The following is a 20,297-nucleotide window of genomic DNA, read 5'->3' on the forward strand; positions in this document are numbered from 1 at the left end:
TAAAAATTTTTATTGCGTGTAGTTTAAATTAAAGGGGTGGATTGCATTATGGACCTGATTTGTTTCTTATGTTTTCTCGTATAGCACCATCCTTTTAGGACTCCATGCTGTCGTGTGTCCCTCTAATTTTCAGTCCCTGTGTGTGACTCCCCAGTTTGCTTCCTTCTCTGCCACCTCATCCTTGTGTGGGGTCCTGCCGCTCCTTTGGGATGTGTAGGTAGGAGTGGGATCGCTGGGTGAGCGGGACGTAGGTGGTGTCCTGGAGTGCCGTCCTGAGCGCCCCACAGCAGCCGCCTGTCTTCTCTCCTTTCGGGAGTGTGTGAGGCTTTTGCCTCCTGTGCCGCCAGCTCTGCTAATGACCTGGTCGGTCCTGCAGGTGTGGAGTGAGAGTACTTAAGTAATTCCTTATTTTCTCAAAGAATCAGTTTTTAGTTAATCTCACTATTAAAATGTCCTATTTCATGGATTCGGGTTATTATATTTATCTGTTCTTTTTCCTTTTCTAATGTTCTTGTCTAACTTTTTTTTAACAACCCATTTTTAATGTTTATGTATTTTTGAGAGAGAAAGAGAGAACATGAGCAGGAGAGGGGCAAAGAGAGAGGGAGACACAGAATCTCAAGCAGGCTTCAGGCTCTGAGCTGTCGGCACAGAGCGTGACGTGGGGCTCGAACTCATGAGCTATGAGATTATGACCTGAGCCAAAGTCGGGCGCTTAACCGACTGAGCCACCCAGGCGCCCCATGTATCTTTATATTTAAAGTAAGCTTTTAATACCCCGAATACAGTTCTTGCTTTTTAAAATCTTATCTATTTCTTTTTTTTAAACATTTTTTAAGGTTATTTAATAGAGCAAGAGAGAGAGAGACAGACAGACAGAGCACTTGAGTGGGGGAGGTGCAGAGAGAGAGGAAGAAGAGAATCCCAAGCAGGCTCCGCACTGTCAGCACGGAGCCCGACGGCAGGGCTTGAACTCATGAACCATGAGGTCATGACCTGAGCTGAAACCAAGAGTTGGACGCTTAACAGACAGCCACCCAGGCACCCCTATTTCTGTCTTTAATTGAAATTATTCATTTGCATTTAACGCGCTTATTGACATGGTTAAGTTTATGTGTGCTGTCTTGCCATTTTTTTCCATTTGTCCTGTTTGTTTTTGTTGCTTATTATTTCTTATTCTTCTTTGTCTTCATCTTTTTGTCTTCTTTTGTATGAATCCTGTCCTTTTTTAGGATCCTGCTTGAAAAACTTGTTCCTTTGTTGATGGGATCATGTGATCCACCCAGCCACTCACCCACTCTGTGGCTGAAAGCGGGTTGCACGGAAGCCGTCTCTAGTTGCCCCTCTTTGGAAGAAAACCTTGGCAGGGTGGGAGTCTCCTGTGGTTCCTCTCTTTCCTTGGATTGTATGTTATTCAAGTGTTTGAGTCGTTCTGCAGGGCATTTGGGAGAGACAGCCATGTTATCCTGAAACTACTGGTAATTATTTCTGCTTTCACAGGGTGTATTGCTTCCACCCACAAATATCCATCTACATTCCTCACAACAGAAATAGGAAGATCTTAGGACCCAGAAGGAAACTAAGTATAGTGTCAGACTGTGGAGTCACTTGCACTGCAAGTCAGAGGCCCCACTGACAGTGCAGGTGCTGGCCAGAGGGAAGCCCAGGCTGTGCTGTTGCTTAGCTCGGTCTGGCAGGGTGAGTGGGATATTGGCATAGGAGGGACTGAGCACAAGAGCATGTGCAGAAGGATAAAGGTAGGAAAGTGTAGTTTGTGTGGGAAGAAAGACAACGTCCTTGTGGCAAGGGTAGGGTTAGGGAGAAAGCAGGGAGTGCCAGAGGGCCTGGAGGAATGCTGTAAAATGCAGCCTGGTGAGTGGTAGGCATATGGGCAGCAGAGGTTTTGGGGCTGAGTTGAGAGGAACTTGAAAGTGTCTGTGTTTTGAGAAAGTGAGTTGGATGTAGCAAAGGCAAGAGGCTGCAAAGGAAGGAAAGGGGGCTGGCTGGATGTGGTGGAGCCTGCTCCTAGGGCAGCGGGCTTCACACACACAAATTGCAGCTTCTACGTTGTGTGAGGTCTTTTATTCTTCTGATTAAAGATACTAGAGAAGATAAATCCCATCTCCCGGTACCATAATTTTGCAAACAGTCGATGTAACATTGAAGAAGAGATTTTATAATCTCAAAATATAGGTTTAACTTTGTTAAACATAACAGGCTTTATGTTTTTCATTTTGTATCAAACAGTGAAAACTTTGTTGCAAACCAGCCTAGGCCCTCAGAGCCTGCCCTATGACACTCACTGAGCAGGACAAACCTTGTGTTGTCCAGGCAAAGACAGCAAGAGCCTGGAGAGGGTGGGTGGTGTGTGACGCAGAGGGATGGCTGGGTCCATAGGGATTTCTCAGGTGGCTGTGGTGTGGGGCCTAGTGTCAGGGGTGTGGATGTGAGGGAGACTGTGGCTTCAAGGATAAGACTGGGTCATTTGGTGGGATGGGTGGTGAAAGGGGGGGCCTGGCTGGGGGACAGCAGAGCTTCTGAGGGTCAAGCAAAGTGAGCTGTCAGGAGTTTGACTTGCTTAGGTTGAGGTCTGCCAGATGTCTGGTGTTCTTTTGTGAGATGGTGAGTCAGGCATGGGCAGGAGAGGAGACACAGGGGAGGCTCAGGAAAACTAAGTTTGTTATACGTCCAGTCCTGGAGATAGGAGGTGTGGGCCTCACCCAGAGCCACGTGGGGAAACCCCAGGGGGGTCGGGAGGTATAAGACAGGAGTCGGGGAACGCTTAAGCCATGACCTTTACTGGGGTTTCCACAGGAAAGATAAGGCATGGCAGGATGAACAGCTTAGGATCAGCTGGTTTGAATTATTTTGGTGGGCTCTAAGCTGTAGGGGTGGTCCCTAGTTGCTTGGCCCCTGGCTGTGGGATAACGAAGGCAGAGGAAGATTGTCTCCTGGGATGTGTGGGCCCAGAGAGGAGTAGTTGCTCTGGATGGAGTAGATCACAGTGATGCTCTGGCTTGGGCCCCTTGCTGTCTTTAAGAATTGGCTGGTCCTGGGAGGGGCAGCCTGTTCCTAGCCAGAGAGGTTTTTTAAGATGTCAAACATGATATACAGGAAATTAAAAATGTATGCAACTGGGGAGAGATGCCTAGTGTTCACACAGGCGGGGTGGGACCCTCAGGAGGTGGGCTGTAGAGTTGCTAACTTTCTTAGGGTGGAGGGGCATCCCCAGTGCTGACTCATGGGAGACATGGGATGTGCTGGCCTCAGGGAGTGGAGGAAGAGACTAAGAGCACTGAAGGTATGTCCAGCATTGGGTGGGAAAGGAGAGCAGGGAAGGTGAGCCAGCGAGAGGGAAGCCAGAGAAGGCACAGGCTCAGCGCCGGATGCTGGGGAGCTCTTGCCGGCTTTGGAGCTGGACCCGGCACGATGTGTTGAGGGCAGCTCCCGGGGAGAGCACCCTCCAGCCCTGGCTCGTGCTGGGGACGGGCTCGTTGGACTTTGGTGTAGACTTTCTGCGGGTGGATTCGCACTGCTTGGGGGAAGTGACCCTCAAATCTTTGCTTGCAGCTTCGTGGCCGTCACCATGTTCTGGAAGTTTGACTTGAACACCACGTCCCATGTCGACAAGCTGCTGGATAAGGAGGACGTGACGTTGCGCGAGTTACTGGACGAAGATGACGTCCTACAGGAGTGCAAGGCTCAGAACCAGAAGCTGCTGGGCTTCCTCTGCAGGCAGCAGTGTATGGAGGAGCTGGTGAGCCTCATCACACAGGACCCACCTCTGGACATGGAGGAGAAGGTCCGCTTCAAGTATGTACCGAGGCTCTGACGGGGGCCCAGGGATGGGCAGGGCTGCAGGGAGGGCAGGCAGGGAGCTGGTGGGCAGCATTTGAGGACAGCCAGAGCCAGGGCTTCTGACAGAAAAGCCCACTTTAAACATTTACCCCATCTGAGAAGGAAGGAGGCCACTCCCCGTGGGGTCTGTTTTTGTGAGGTTTGAGATTTCTGAATCTCTGTGTGTGTGATTTCTCATCGTGAGTTGTGCTGAGTTATGCTGTGTTCTGAGTATCTTGAGTGCACATGTGTTGAGGGAAGACTGACCCCATGACAAAGAAGCAGATGGGACTGCACACTGGCGGGAAGTAGGTCCCAGCCTGGTGAGATGGCCTGTCAGGAGGGGTGGGTGGCATCTGACTGCTCGACCATGGGGACTTGGGATCAGAGGAAATAGGCCATGTCGTGAGTAGTACTGACCATTCTCAGAGTTTTTCCTAAAATGTTCCATTCAGCATTTGGCCAGCATGTTAGGAGATGACAGAAGGGCGGTGGTGGTGTGGCTAGGGCTGGGGGTGAGGACAGAGGTGTGTGAATGAGAGTATAGGACAGAGTGGCAGAGCCTGGGACTAAGGACACCGTGGGAATGGGTGCAGACAGGGTACCCCTCGGGTTCCAGTGTCTGTAGACAGCCAGATAGTGGATGGTGGTAAAGTCTTAGGTTGGCTGACTGTGGCCCACAGGTCAAATCCTGTTTTTGTATGGCCTGCAAGCTAAGAATAGTTTTACATTTTCTTTTAAATTTTTTTTTCATAAATTTTTTTTTAATGTTTATTCTTGAGAGAGGGAGGGAGAGACAGAGTGTGAGCAGGGGAGGGGCAGAGAGAGAGGGAGACACAGAATCAGATGCAGGCTCCAGACTCCAGACTCCAAGCTGTCAGCACAGAGCCCGACGCGGAGCTGGAACCCACAAACCGCGAGATCATGACCTGAGCTGAAGTCAGCACTTAACCAACTGAGTCACCCAGGCACCCTAGAATAGTTTTACATTTTTAAATGGTTGAAAAAATCAAAGGATAATACTTTGTTACACATGAAATTGGTAGCACGTTGACATTTCCTTGTCCATGAAGAAAGTCTTGTTGGAAGGCAGCCACACTCGGCCTTTGGTGACTACAAGGGCAGAGTTGGCCAGTTACAACATAGACTGTCTAAAATACTTACTCTCTGTACTTTTACAGAAGTCTTTGTTGACTTTTGTCTTAGGAGAAAAAGAAAGCTGGAGAGGGTGACGAGAAGTGCCTGTGCAGGGGACATTCAATCTAGGGACACCCAGTGAGGGTGGTCTGTCACAGCCTCTGACAGGGAGCCCTGCAAGATGCTGGCAGAGGAGAGCCTGAGACAGAGGCAGGGGCTTGTTGGTGAGGAGCCTGCGGGTTTAGAGCTGTGGTGGCCATCTGCAGAAAGTCGGATAGAAGCCGTTGTGCACGGGACATGCCTGGTCAGTGCCCCTTGTCTCAGCGTCCCTGTGGGCGTCCCTCATCCCTTTTACCCTCTTACCCCTAATGTGTCCTGTTTGGTGATAAGTTATATGGTCTCCCTGTGTAGAGGGCACTGGTGGCAAGATGGGGAGCAGGGGCAGGGCCATGTGTTCCGGATCGGGGCAAAAGGATCTTGGAGTGGCATCAGTGAGCCAGGAGACATTCGTGTTCAGAGTCAGAAAGTCGTGGAGTCAGAAAATTCGTGCCTGAGCACAAAGCCAAGAAAACAAAGCTGTGAGAAAACCATGACTCTGGGGACTTAGAGAAGTTAGCGAATGGGACCGAAGTGAGCACGTCAGCTCCACTGTAAGCAGTGTCTGCACAGTCACACGGGGTGGACTAAGCCCTGGGTTTAAGAATTGTGGTTTGATTTTACAGAGAGGGTGAGGGGCAGGGAGCAGGAGAGCTGTGTCTTCATCCTCCGTCATGGGAGGTTGGTTTGTAACATCTGAGGGTGGCAAACGAAGAAATGCATCTGCATTTTATTTAGAAACACGGAGGTTAACCGCAGGTCTGAGGATGGACACGGGAGGCTGGAGGCTGCTCCGCCTTACAGGCCCTGTCCAACTGTCTGAGTTTGAAAGCAGGTGTACATATCGCTTACATAAAAAATCAAAAATTAAAAAAATTAAAGTTAATTTGATTAAAAAAATTTTTTTTAATGTTTGTTTTTGAGAGACAGAGACACAGACAAAGTGTGAGCAGGGGAGGGCAGAGAGAAAGGGAGACACAGAATCCGCAGCAGGCTCTAGGCTCTGAGCTGTCAGCACAGAGCCCGACGTGGGGCTCAAACCCACCGACTGCAGGACCACCACCTGAGCCAAAGTTGGACGCTTAACCGACTGAGCCACCAGGTGCCCCAAAGTTAGATTTTAATTAAAATTAAACCAAAATTTCCTTTTTGAGAAAAGGAATAGGATGGATGGATAGATGGATGAGGTGGTAGGTAAGAAAGAAGTAGAGTCACGATTAGTTTTCGAAGATAGGAAAGGTACAAGTAGGGACGTCGGCCGGGAGTTAGCACACCAGCTCTGAAAGGAAGTACTGCAGGCCAGTGGAGCCGCTGTGGCGCTCTGCTCTGATGTGGCGTGAGAGCCGCCACAGACCATGCGTGAGTGAGTGAGTCTGGCTCTGCTCCTGTAAAGTTGATGTACAAGAAGCACTGCCTGTGCATCTCAAGGCTCTAGGCAACTGCCCATCGTGGCCGGCCTGATGGGGTCAGCAGCGACGCCTCCTGTGGCCTTCGTGCTTTTGAAGCGAGGGCTTTGCCTGCAGACCTGGCTGAGCAGCATGGCTAGCTGCTTCACCCCTGCATGACTAAAGGCTGGGTTCTGAGGGGACTTTTGTCCACCTAGGGGAGGATGTGTGGGAGCCATGTCTGCTTCAGAGAAGCTGCCCCTGGGTGCCAATTTGAGGTCAGGCAGCAGCCGCTGTTCCTGCATAAAGCCAGAGTCTGCAGGCAGGTAGGGCTTGTGCAGTAGCCCTGGGCGGAGGGTTCGGCCGCTGGGTCCAACCTGAGAGCCATGAGGAGGTCCCGGTCTTTCTCTTGAGGCTCCTGTCCAGTTGGCCTGCTGCGTTCTCAGCCACTTGAGAAATCAGACGAAAGAGCCAGCAGACAGACGTCAAGACAGCACTGCAGTTACTTGCAGAGTGCAGTGGAGAGTGTGTTCCGTAACTCTGGGCAGTGGGCTTCCTTGTTCCAAGTTGCACAGTCAGACCTGCTTGCTGGGTAGGAAACAGGGCTGCAGCAGGATAGCCCTCAGAAAGGACACCCCCCAGAAGACCCTGCAGTGCTACAGTCAGAGCAGGAGAGCTGGCTAAGCCCATTTGCCCGGATCACCCTCCCGCCTGCCCCCGCGGGGCGCAGCAAGTTTTGGCACAGCGGGAGGCGTCTGGAGGGGAGAGGGGTTCCTTCCATCCTCACTCTGAGAACCCAGGCCCACCTTCCGTATTCCGGGACCTCGTCATCGTCTTTGGTTTCCTTCCTGTGGGGAGTCGTATTCCCTAGCAGCCTCCTGAGGAGTACGATGTGAAGGGCGATGTTTGCAGATGATGCCTGTCGGTGCGTTGTTCTCTGTTCACGCTTGTTTGAAACTCCCTCTGCCTTAGACTCTGCACAGACGGCATTTTCTGTCCTTTTGAAGACTCCATGGTTGGCTCCTCTTCTGGCCTTGCTGCTGACAAGCCGGACAGATGCAGCAGGACTCCCAGGTTTTCTCTCCTCCAGGGGGCACTTCGGTCCTTGTCTAGTCCCATTGTCCTGGAGTCTCCTGCTACTGTGAGATCACCCCCGGGGTCAGGCAGGGCAGTCCCAGAAGCAGCATCTATAAGCCAGGAGAGTTTTGTAAACAGTCGGCTCAGCTGTGAACAGTGCTGCATATTCGTACCACGGTGAAGCTGGCCCTGGGGTTCTTGTCAGTCCCTGTGCGGGGTACTCCATGGTACCACAGGGCCCTTTCAGTCTAGAAATTCATGGCCTTCCCCACAGGGAAGCTTCTTGTGTTGCTTCTTTGATAATTTTCTCCCTTCCGGTTTTCCCTCTTATCTCATTCTGCAGCTTTTTAAGTTATTTATTTTGAGAGAGAGAGAGAGAAAGAGAGAGAGGAGAGGCAGGCAGAAGGAGAGAAAGAGAGAGGGAAAGAGAGAATCCCAAGCAGGCTCTGCACTGTCAGCACAGAGCCTGACACGGGGCTCAATCTCATGAACCAGGACATCATGACCTGAGCCGAAATCAGGAGTGGGATGCTTAGTAACCAGATGAGCCACCCAGGTGCCCCCCCTTTCTGCAATTTCCAATCAGGTGTTAGATCACCTGAATTAATACTTTTCTTCGTATTTTTGCTCTTAATATCTTGTCTAGGCCTTTTTGTTCTACATCTGAGAAGCTTCTTCAAATTTTATCTTCTTATCCTTTCATTGATTTTTAAAACGTCTATCATATTTATTTATTCATAAAAATTTTTAAATAAGTTTATTTATTTACTTAGAGAAAAAACACCAGGAGGGGAGGGGCGGGGGGGGAGGGGGCGGACAGAGGAACTGAAGTGGGCTCTGTGCTGTTAACACAGAGCCTGATGTAGGGCTCGAGCTCATGATTCATGAGATCATGACCTGAGCCAAAGTTAGATGCTTAACCGACTGAGCCACCCAGGAGCCCCAGCCCTTATTTCCTTTTAAAAGAGAGACACTTTTTTAAAATAATCTTTTTATTAAGGTTATTTATTTATTTATTTTGAGAGAGAGAGAGAGCGAGCGAGCGCATGAGCAGGGGAGGGGCAGAGAGAGAGAGAGAGAGAGAGAGAGAGAGAGGGAGACACAGAATCCAAAACAGGCTCCAGGCTCTGAGCTGTCAGCACAGAGCCCGGTGCAGGGCTCTCTATCCCACGAACTGTGAGATCGTGACCAGAGCCAAAATTGAGAGTTGGATGCTTAACTGACTAAGCCCCCCAGGTGCCCTTGGGAATAATTTCTGAGTCCTGTACTGGCAAGAGAGGGTCAGGAAGCCCACTCCTCTCTTGAGCCAGGCCCTCTGCCCTGTCCAGTAGCTGTTACCTCTGTGTCCAGTGGTTTCCAGTTGGTGCTCCCTCTGTAGCCACCTGAGACTTCGATTCCCTGGTGTGCCACACCAGTCCCCCGGGCCTTGCCAAGGATCATTTCCACTTCTCTTGTCTTTTTTCCTCTGTGTTATTGGAGTAGGAATTTGAGAGGGAATGGCAACAAGCCTGTATATTTGATCTGCCATGCTTAGCTGGAGTTCCTATTCTCTGCATAAATTTTAGAACGAACTAAAGCAGTACTTTATCTCAGTCCCTCCACCTTAGAGGGTCAGTGCCTTATAGCTCAGCTTGCCACATGTGTGCACATTTGCTTGTATGTGGAGACCAGATTGGGACCATTCCTTGTGCTCTGGAAACATCTCCTGAAGGAATAGTCTCTACTTTTCTCTGGGACTTGATTCTTTGGTGCCATTGGTACGTCTTCTCTTGTTGTTTGCAGTCTGGTGGGAACCTCTCTGCCTGTGTGATACAAGTCTTGCTCTGGCCTTTAGGGTCGCTGACCTGGCCCTTCTGCCCTGTACTCTGAGCAGGCTTTCTCTGACGACCTGCCCCTGGCGCCTCTGTGTTCTCTGCCATGCTGGTCTCACAGTGTACGTCCATAGGGCTGAGCCGACTCATTCAACCCTTATAACCATCCCATGAGGTGGGCACTGCTCCTACCCCTCCCTGGGCACTGCCTACACTTCTCCTGGCCTGGGCCTGCCTGCGTATTGAACTAGGACACCTCTTTTTGAATGCCGCATGTCCATCACACCCAGCCTGCCCACACGGCCCTGTTTCTCTGGTCTCTAGAAGGTGCTTTCTCTTCTTGGGGCTGACAAGGAGCACCCGTCTCTTAGCCAGACCTAGATTTCTCAGTTTCTTCCCCCTTCCACATGTGGTTGACTACATGACTACACCACTACAGAGTGGTGGCCATACTCTGCCAACTGTTTTCTCCAGGGTCTCAAACCCAGGCCTCACTAGCCAGGCCACAGTGACCACTCTTTGGTTCAGGCCTTTGTTAGGGCTTGTGCAGGTGGCTGCCGGGAGCAGGAGGATCATAGTGACTGACCTTGACCCGGGGCTTACTGTGTGCCAGGCACTGCTCTGTTTTATATTCATCCTTGTGGGGAGGGTGGGCACTTGCACCTCTACATTCAAATGAGAATGACACAGAGAGGTTAGGTGATGTGCCTGAAGCTGCCGAGCTTGCCCTGGGTTGTGCCAGATGTGCTCTAGGGCAGGCAGCTCTATGGGACGATCCCTTGCGTTCCCAGATGTTTCTGGATATGGCTCTAGGCACTGTTACTGGCCCTGCTGTTGTGGGCTGTGTCCTGGATGTGGCAGGTTGTTGGGTAGCTGTGCCCATTGCAGGGCAGTGGCAGTGAACCTGCGTCTATCAGGTAAGTCAGGGAGCAGAGTGATGTCACGGTATTACATGTGATGGGATAAAGATTATTTTGTATCTGGTCATTTTTATCAAGTGAATAGTACATCATTTGGTATTGGTACATCAATATTGGTATTTCTTTTTTTTTTTTTTAAAGTTTATTTATTTTGAGAGAGAGCGCGTGAGAGAGCAAGAGAGCATGCCCAAGTGGGCGAGGGAACAGAGAGAGAGGGAGAGAGAGAATCCCAAGCAGGCTGTGCACTGTCAGCCCAGAGAGACGCAGGGTTTGATCCCACCAACTGTGAGATCATGACCTGAGTCGAAATCGAGAGTTAGACACTTAACCGACTGGAGCCACCCAGGGACCCCTGATGTGGCATTTCTTTAGCCGAGAGACAAGCTGGTTCTGTTTGTTGGTATGCTGGGACAGGAAGGGTATGCAGAGGGAGGGTGCACATGATGGACTTGGTGTCGCTAACTGTGTGGTCACAGGAGGTGAGAGCCCTGGCAGGTGGGTGTAAGGGCAGAGGTTTTGAGAGAGGAGATGCCAGAAGACTCAGAAGGGTTATTTAGAGAGTGCAGTAGAGTCAGAAACTGTGAGATGCCAGAGTGTAGGGTATGAGGAGCAAGAAAAATGCATGTTAAAAGCATTGAGCTTGTAGTAAAAAATGCCAGTTGGTCACAGAATATTCACGTTTTTACTTCGTTCCAAGGCCTGTGAGTGTTTTGGTCTTACCCATGGACCTGCTTCCTACGAGGCTGGTCGTTTAAGCAGCTTCCTGAGAGCTGGAGAAGTCTAATTTCACCTCCAGTTGCTTGCATTGTGCCCTCTTAGGTATCCAAACACAGCCTGTGAGCTGCTGACGTGTGACGTGCCACAGATCAACGACAGACTAGGAGGGGATGAGACTTTGCTGAACCTTCTTTACGACTTCTTGGACCACGAGCCGCCTCTGAATCCTCTGCTCGCCAGTTTTTTCAGCAAGACCATTGGCAACCTCATTGCAAGAAAGACTGAACAGGTGAATAATCCGTCAAGCTTGTGTGGTTTGGGGTGGCTGGCATAGCTGATGCTGACATTTCTTTCTGTCAGCTGTCGCTGTGCAAACTGTATCATTAGGGCTTGGAGAACAGTGTTTCTGACTGTTCTGTGGGACACAGGCGGAGCAGTGGGCTGCTGGTGTGAGTTGGAATTTGATGAGGAAAGTGGCTTCCTGAGGATGTTTCTGCAGCCTGGCTCTGGAATAAGCAGCTCTTCCCGCCATCCCTGAGAGCTGCACAGGACTCCAGAGCACGCTGGCATGTCTTGTCCTGACCGGTCACAGGCATGAGGAATAGGGATATACCTGCATCGTGACAGGTTCATAGGACGCCCACCTTCTAAGATCTGCTGCTCTGTTTATGTGAGTGGCAGGTATCCATGTGTCGAGGACACTTAACTGTTTCAAAGCAAATAAAAGAAAACTTCTAGCATTAGGCTTCTGTAAAAATAGTGAGTGCATTTGTTTCATTAGCTGGAGCATGGTCTTCTTAGAGTGGGTTCTTGCTGCTGCCTGTGCTTCAGGGCCATCAGTGTGGTGGTGTCCTGCCTGCCCCCAGCCTCAGCAGTTAGTTTTGGTTAGTATTCGCCTTTTATCCCTTCCTACCATCCCCAGTGGATTATTTCAAAACAAATACTGGATATCATATAATTTTTAATAAATATTATGGCATAGGGGCACCTGGGTGGCTCAGTTGGTTAAGCATCCAACTCTTGGTTTCATCTCAGGTCATGATTTCACGGTTTGTGAATTTGAGCCCCACATCCGGCTCTGCACTGACAGTGTGGAGCCTGCTTGGGATTCTCTCTCTTCCTATCTCTCTGCTCCTCCGTGGCTTGTGCGCGTTCTCTCTCTCTCTGTCTCTGTCTCTCTTTCTCTCGCCTCTGTCTCTCTAAACCTTAAAAATTTTTTTAAAAACTAAATATTATGGTGGGGTGCCTGGGTGGTTCAGTCGGCTAAACGCCTGACTCTTGATGTCACCTCAGGTCATGATCTCATGGTTGTGAGATGGAGCCCCACATCGAGCTCCGTGCTGAGACCATGGAGCCTGCTTGGGATTCTCTCTTTCCCCCCCCACCTTTCTCTTTGCCCCTCCCCCACTTTCTCTTTCTCTCTCTCTTTTTCAAAATAAGTATTTTAAAAAATATTATGGTATATATCTCTAAAATGTAAGGACTTCTGGGGCGTCTCGGGTGGCTCAGTTGGTTAAACGTCTGACTTTGGCTCAGGTCATGATCTCGCGGTTCATGGTTTTGAGCCCCGAGTCGAGCTCTGTGCTGACAGCATGGAGCCTGGAGCCTGTTTTGGATTCTGTGTCTCCGTCTCGCTCTCTGCCCCTCTCCCACAAATGCTCTGTCTTATCTCTGTCTTTCAAAAATAAATTAACATTAAAAACATAATAAAAATAAAATATAAGAACTTTAAAAAATTCTTTTAAACATATCTCTAGGAGGGGACAAGACTTTGCTGAGCAGATTGCATTATCACGTCCCAAAAACATTAACTATAAGTGTTCGGTATCATCAAATATCTGGTGAAGGAACAGACCCAAATTTTGTGCGTATGTCTGGGATTCTGAGAAGGTGTGACCTTCAGGGCATACCATCATTCACCGGAAGAAATTGTTGGCATGTTGTAAGTGTTCAGTGGAACATACCTTTCACAGGACCTTAAATCTTAGCTTTGCAAGGGATCTTAGAGGACTACCTCACCTCAGATCTTTTTCTGAACCAGTCAGAGCATAAGTGAAGAGTGGCGGTAATGCAGGTAGTGAGAGAGGCTACTAGCAGTGGCAGTGGTTCTAGGATGCGACAGGGAGTCCCTCACACTAGTGACAGTGCTGCGAGGATTGAGGGCAGGGGGCACTGTGGCCGTCAGGCAGGGAGTGGTAGGGGTGTCCTGTGTCCGTTGGGCAGTGGTGGTGGGGGCGGGGTCCCTGTGGCCATTGGATAGTGAGGGAGTCACTCTGGCCATCGGGTAGTGGCGGGGGGGGGGGTCACTGGCTGTCAGATAGTCGGGGGTCACTGTGGCTGTCGTGTAGTGGTCGGGGGTGGTCACTGTGGCTTGTGACTGTTGGCTAGTTGAGGGGTGGTCGCTGGCTGTCGGTAGTGGAGGGGGTCACTGATGGGTAGTGGGGGTCACGGTGGCTCTCGGGTAGTGGTAGAAATTCCAAAGACCTTTCAAGTCTGGCTCTTGCATCTCAGCTCATAATTGTCTGTAGCTTCACAATATTCCTCTGCTACTTTCAGATATTTGCTGAATTTTACTGCTTCTTAACAATATTTCTGTCTTCTTCCCTTGTTCAGTGCATCAAAAGAATATGAAATGCACTGTTTAGAGGTATTTCTTATATTGACAAACATGTAGCACGTTTCTATGAATTTAAACAAGACAGAAACACATGAACGGTCTCCTCTAATACTCTAGATCAACCACTGTTGATTATTTAGTTGATGTTCCTCTTTTCCTGTTCTTTTCCTGTAAGACATATTAAATATATTTTTTTAATGTTTTATTTAGTTTTGAGAGAGAGAGAGAGTATGAGTGGGGGATCGCAGAGAGAGAGGGAGACACAGAATCCGAAGCAGGCTCCAGGCTCTGAGCTGTCAGCAAAGAACCCAACGCGGGGCTCGAACCCACGAACCGCAAGATCATGACCTGAGCTGAAGTCGGATGCTTAACTCACTGAGCCACCCAGGTGCCCCGATTATGTCACACATTTAAAGAGAAAATAGTTTACAAACCCTGGTGTTTCTTTCACACAGCTTCAACAGTTGTGTGTTTCTGACCAATCTTATTTTTTCTGTTCCCCCATTACCAACCCCCATTCCAGATTATTTTGAAGCAAATCGCAGATATTTTATTATTTTATATGTAAATATTCCCATCTGTGTTTCTACAGGATAAGGACTCTTTACAGTTCTTTATTACTGAGGAGTAGTCCAGATTGTGGATGGACCACAGTTTAACTGTTCATCTTTTGAAGGACATGTTAGTTGTTGACACTTTTTGTCTATTACACATCAGGCTGCTATGAATATTTGCATGTAGTAGTTCCACCTTGTCTGCAGTCAGCCTGGTCCAGAAATAGGTGATCCTTCTCCTGACATAGCATCAGAAGATCAGTAGGAGCCTAATGCCACATCACGTGCCCAGGTCATTCACCTCCCTGCATCTCATCAGATAAGCAGTTTATCATCTCACATTACAGGAGGCAGGGTCAGTATAGCACAATAAGATATTTTGAGAGAGAAAGACCACATAACTTTTCACATAACTTTTATTATAGTACGTTATTATAATTGTTCTATTTTATTGTTGTTAATCTCTTATTGTGCATAATTCATAAACTGTTTCATAAGTAAGTATGGATAGGAAGAAACAGTACATATAGAGTTCAGTACTATTCATGGTTTCAGGCATCGATTGGGGGTCTTGGAATGTATCCCCTGTGGATAAAGAGGGATAATTGTCATTTTTTTGTGTGTGAATTGTTATATTTGAAAAGAATTTCTTGGGGCACTTGGGTGGCTCAGTCTAAGGGTCCAGCTGTTGATCTCACCTCAGGTCTTACTTAATCTCAGGGTCATGAGTTCAAGCCCTGCTTTGGGCTCCACGCCCAGCATGGAGCCTACTTAAAAAAAAAAAAAAAAAATGAAGTGAATTTCTTATAAACAATACATAGTTATGTGTTTTTATTTGTTCTACTGATCTATCTTTAATTGTCATATTTAGGCCATTTACATTTAATGTAATTATCGATATGTCAGGACTGCCATTTTATTGTACTTTTCTGTTTGTTCTGTTTTTCGTTTCTTTTTCTTGCCCTGGGTGTTAACTTGACCATTAAAAAAATTAAAATTAAAAAAATTTCATTTAAGTTTAAATTTAAAAAAATTTTTAAAATTCCATTTTTGGGGGGGTGCCTGGGTGGCTGAGTTGGTTAAGTGTCCAACTTCGGCTCAGGTCATAATCTCATGGTTCATGGGTTTGAGCCCCACATTGGGCTCTGTGCTGACAGCTCAGAGCCTGGAGCCTTCTTCAGATTCTGTGTCTCCCTCTCTTTCTGCCCCTCCCCCACTTCACACTCTGTCTTTCTCTCTAAATAATAAATAAACATTAAAAAAATTTTTTTTAAATACTCCATTTTGATCTACCTGTAGTGTTTTCTCATGTGTCTCTGTGTAGATTTTTAGTGATTCCTTTAGGTGTTACCACATAACTAGGACATGCATGTGGTTTGAATGGATACAGTGAATGAAAGTGGTTGAGCCAGCAGAGTTTACCAGTTCCTTTTGCTCGCTAACCCTGAATATTATCATTCTTTTCTTCTAGCTGTTGTGGTGGGTATATGTAATATAGTGTTGTGATCTTAATTTGTGATCTCCCCGGTGACTAATAAGGATATATACCTTTTCATATATTAATTGGCCATTTGGGTACTGTCTTTTGGGAAGTCTCTTGCCCATTTTCTGTTAGGCTGTCTCTTCTTTTTGATTTGCAGGAATGTTCTGTTTTCATGGATATAGTCCTTTGTTGACTTTGTGTTGCAAGCATCTTTTTCACTCTGGCTAGCTGCACCCACACCCCTTAGTATTAGTGGTATTTTTTTTTTTTTTTTTTTTTAATTTTTTCAACGTTTTTTATTTATTTTTGGGACAGAGAGAGACAGAGCATGAACGGGGGAGGGGCAGAGAGAGAGGGAGACACAGAATCGGAAACAGGCTCCAGGCTCCGAGCCATCAGCCCAGAGCCTGACGCGGGGCTCGAACTCACGGACCGCGAGATCGTGACCTGGCTGAAGTCGGACGCTTAACCGACTGCGCCACCCAGGCGCCCCTATTAGTGGTATTTTAATGAGCAAAGGTTCAGATTTTTATGTTGTTCGGCTTTTTTTTTTTTTTTTTTTTTTAATTTATGGTTGGTGGGTTTTTTTGTTGTTAAGAAACCTCTCTACCACAGTCACAAAAATCTTCTGTATTTTTTTTTAGAAGTTTTATTGTTTTACCTTTCACATTTCTATCTATAATTTACTAAACTGATTCTTTTTTTTTTTTTTTTAAAGTTTATTTATTTTGAGAAAGAGAGCACAAGATGGGGAGGGGCAAAGATACAGAGAGAGAGAGAATCCCAAGCAGGCTCCGCACTGAGCCCAGCACAGGGCTTGATCTCACAGCTGTGAAATCACGACCTGAGCAGAAGTCAAGAGTTGGGTGCTTAACTGACCGAGCCACCCAAGCACCCTGAAATTGATTCTTGTAAATGATGTACAGTTGAAGGTTTTTTTTGTTTTTGGTTTTTAAATACGGATGTCCAGTTAGCTCAGCAGCATTTATTGGTAAGGCCCTTCTCTCTCAGTTGCTTTACAATAATGCCCCCTCCCCCCCCATCATAAGTCAGGGGCTCACATATTGTGTGTCTGTTTCTGGACTTTGCTCTGTTGTCCTATTTGTAATTGCACTGATGCAATACTGTCCTAATTCCCGTAGTTTTATAAGTCTTGGTATTTGATAATTAGTCCTCTCACTTTGTTTTTCTTCAGTATTTCTTTTTACTAATCTTTGCCTTTTGCATTATTTTAGAATGAACAACTTTAAAAAAAAAAGTCTATTTATTTTGAGAGAGCAAGAGTGTGAATGGGAGAGGGGCAGAGAAAGAAGGAGAGAGAGAATCTCAAGCAGGCTATACTGTTAAACTCACAAACCGTGAGATCATGACTTGAGCCAAAATCAAGAGTTAGATGTTTAACCAGCTGAGCCATCCAGGTGCCCCTAGAATGAACAGCTTTTGGACTGAGGGTCAGTTTCCACATTCTCCCCAGCCCTCCTCTCCCAAGAAAACCTACCAAAATTTTTATTAGGCTTACATTGGCTCTAGATTGGGGTTGGCAAATTATGGCCCACAGGCCAAATCCAACCTGCCACCTATTTTTGAAATGAAATTTGACTGAAACACATCCATTCTTACATATTGTCTATGGCTGTTTTCGTGCTACAGTGACAAAGCTGAGTAGTTAGGGCTTATTTGATTTCTCTTGGTAACATGTTATAATTCTCTGTGTAGTGGTCTTACACATGTTTCATCAGGTTTATTCTTAGGTAGTTGATATTTTCATATTATTCTAAATAATATCTTTTTTATCAAAATGTTTTACTAAGGTAATTGTGGATTCACTTGGCAGTTGTATAAGGTAATTTGAAGAGGTGCTTTGTATACTTTGCCCAGTTTTGTCAATGGTGACATTTTGCAAAACAGTAGTAGAACATTACTGGCAGGATATTGACATTCATACAGTCCACTGATCTTATTCAGATTTGTTCACTTTTGCTTATAGCTGTGTGTGTGTGTGTGTCTGTGTGTATTAAGTTTGGTACTGTTTATCACCTATATAGGTTTACTTATCCATTATCAAAGTCAGGATACTGAACACTTTCAAAACCACAAGGATCCTTCATGTTGCCCTTTTATAGCTACTTCCATCTTCCTTCACCTCTACCCCTTCACTTATCCCTAGCCTCTGGCACTAATCTGTTTCCATTTCTAAAATTGTGTTATTTCAAAATGTTATTTAAATTAAAGCATACAATATGTAGTCTTTGGGGACTAGTTTTTTCCAGCATAATTCACTATAGATTCATCCAGGTCGTTGTGTGTTTCCATAGTACATTCCTTGTTATTGCCAAGCAGTGTTCTGTGGGGCAGGTGGACCACGTGTTTCTCCAGTCACACGTTCAAGTACAGCGAGGCTGATTCCAGTTTTTGGTGATTATCAGTAAAGCTGCTATTCTAATAACTTATCTGTCATTTTGTTTTATCCATGTACAGGATCATGTCATCTCTGATTGATGACAGTTTTATTTTGTCGTTTACAATTCTTATACCTTTTATCTCTTTTTCTTGCCTTATTGCATTGGCTAGAACCTTTAGTACAGTGTTGAATCAAACTGGTGATAGTGGGTCTCCTTGTTTTATTACATCAGAAGGAAAGCTTTCAACATTTCATAGTTAAGTATGAAGTATATTATGAGTTTTTTATAGATTTTTTTTGTTTTAATCAGAGTTAAGGGAATTTTCTTTATTCCTAGTCTTTTTATAACATTAATGGTTGTTGAAACTTATCAGATGTCTTTATTGAGTTGATCATATGATTTTTCTTCTCTATTCTGTTAATTCATAAATCCTGCCCATTGGTTTTCTAATGTTAAGCTAGCATTGGTTTCATGGTATTACCTCACCCATTTGGTTGTGGTACATTATGCTTTCTTTCATGTGTTGAAGTTTTGCATCTGTGATCATCAGTGAGATTGGCTTATAATTTGCCTATCTTACAATGTCCTTATCAGGTGTTTAGATTTTTTTTAACATTTATTTTTGAGAGACTGAGAGAGACAGAGCGTGAACAGGGGAGGGGCAGAGAGAGAGGGAGACACAGAATCTGAAGCAGGCTCCAGGCTCTGAGCTGTCAGCACAGAGCCCAACGCAGGGCTTAAACCCATGAACCGTGAGATCATGACCTGAGCCAAAGTCAGACGCTTAACCAAGTGAGCCACCCAGGTGCTCCCTCTATCAGGTGTTTAGAATCAAAGTTTTATGTTCTTATATAATGATATGGGGCATATTCTCTCATTTTATGTTTCCTGGAAGAGTGTATGTAAGATTAGAAATTATTTTTCTTTAAATACTGGGTAGAATTTACTAGAAAGTCATTAGAGCTTGGAGTTTTCTATATGAGGAGGCTTTTAATTATAGATTTTGTTTCTTTTGATGCTCCTAGAACTATTCAGATTTTCTATTCCTTTTTGTCAGTTTGAGATGAGTGTGTTTTTCAAGGAAATTTTTCATTTTTTCTAAATTTACATAAATTGTCACAAAATCGTTTCTACTAACCCTATCCTGGTGATGACCCATGGGCTCTGTCCTGATGCACCTTGTTTCATTCCTGATGTTGTTCTTGGCGCCTTCTCTAGGGGTGTGTACTCATTCTCCTTACAGAGCCTCCTTCCCTTCTCCTCTTTTCCTTCTTCCCCCTCCTCTTCTTCGCATCTCAGCATGAGTATGGCTGGGGTCCTTCAGCGAGGTGGGCCTTCTCTGTGCCCCCCCATCTCCATTAGAAGCCTGGGTCCACCTCGGTGACCTGCATGTTGTAGGCACTTAATCTCTGGCTGAGCTGAGCTGAGCTCGTAGACGTGCGATTGAGAAGGACCTACCCAGGCTTCTCCACCTCCATCTCCACTCTCACCTGCGGCCCACCCCCATGCCCGGCTGTCCACATCCTGGTGGCACTGGTCGCCAGCCGGCCATGCGTCGCCGCCTTTTCCTTTGTAGAACCTTAGTCCTCTTTCCCTCCCGGGCTGCGGCCTGTCAGTGACTGGCTGTCTCGTGTGCTCTGTGCTGTCGGGTTGCGTCCCAGGTCTGGGGGTTGCAGCGACGATGTTACTCTGCTCCGGTCTGTTCACACTGGTTATTCCTGCTGGGAGAACTTGAGGCAGTACTGAACGAGCAGTACTGAATGGCCGCTGTGCTATCTGAGCATATTTGTGTCATCAGAGCATAAAGCCTCAAACCGTGCAGCTCTCCATTAGCTGGGGATCTTCATGGGCCCCCACCACTGCCACATAGACTTCCCTGTGTTCAGGTCTCTGCCTGTCCTTGGAAAGGTCTGTCTTACAACTTTTTCTGGGTCTCCATAATTTCTGCTCAGTGTAATTGAAAATTAATCTTTCTCATGAGAGTTCTTGGGGGAAGCATTTCATGGGTGTCAGGCTTATCACGCACAGTGTGTTTGATTTCAGGTGATTGTGTTCTTGAAGAAGAAGGACAGGTTCGTCAGCCTGGTGTTGCAGCACATCGGCACCTCGGCCCTCATGGACCTGCTGCTGCGCCTTGTCAGCTGCGTGGAGCCTGCCGGGCTCCGGCAGGAAGTCCTGCATGTGAGTGTGCGGGCCCCTCCTCTCTGGAGCCCTCTCCCTGTCGGCTGAGTGCAGGCCGAGTGCACGGTGAGGGCCCGCCT

At 47.0% G+C, this 20,297-nt stretch overlaps 1 protein-coding gene across 7 annotated transcripts in view; it reads left to right on the top strand.

Moving 5' to 3' along the window:
- PPP6R2 (protein phosphatase 6 regulatory subunit 2) overlaps positions 1-20,297 on the top strand; it is an 80,575-nt gene that overhangs the window by 39,388 nt on the left and 20,890 nt on the right. For 6 of the 7 annotated variants that reach the window (XM_078449235.2, XM_078449237.1, XM_078449238.2 and 3 more), the window contains exons 3-5: positions 3,571-3,813; positions 11,083-11,269; positions 20,080-20,217. In XM_078449235.2, the coding sequence (XP_078305361.1) occupies positions 3,587-3,813; positions 11,083-11,269; positions 20,080-20,217 (552 nt within the window). In that variant the 5' untranslated portion in view covers positions 3,571-3,586. Of the gene's footprint in view, positions 1-3,570; positions 3,814-11,059; positions 11,270-20,079; positions 20,218-20,297 lie in introns of those variants that run through there. The other variant, XM_060656025.3, reaches the window with a different exon arrangement.

This window comes from Panthera onca, chromosome B4 (genome assembly GCF_046562875.1).
Source record: "Panthera onca isolate mPanOnc1 chromosome B4, mPanOnc1 haplotype 2, whole genome shotgun sequence".
NCBI classification, from domain to species: domain Eukaryota; kingdom Metazoa; phylum Chordata; class Mammalia; order Carnivora; family Felidae; genus Panthera; species Panthera onca.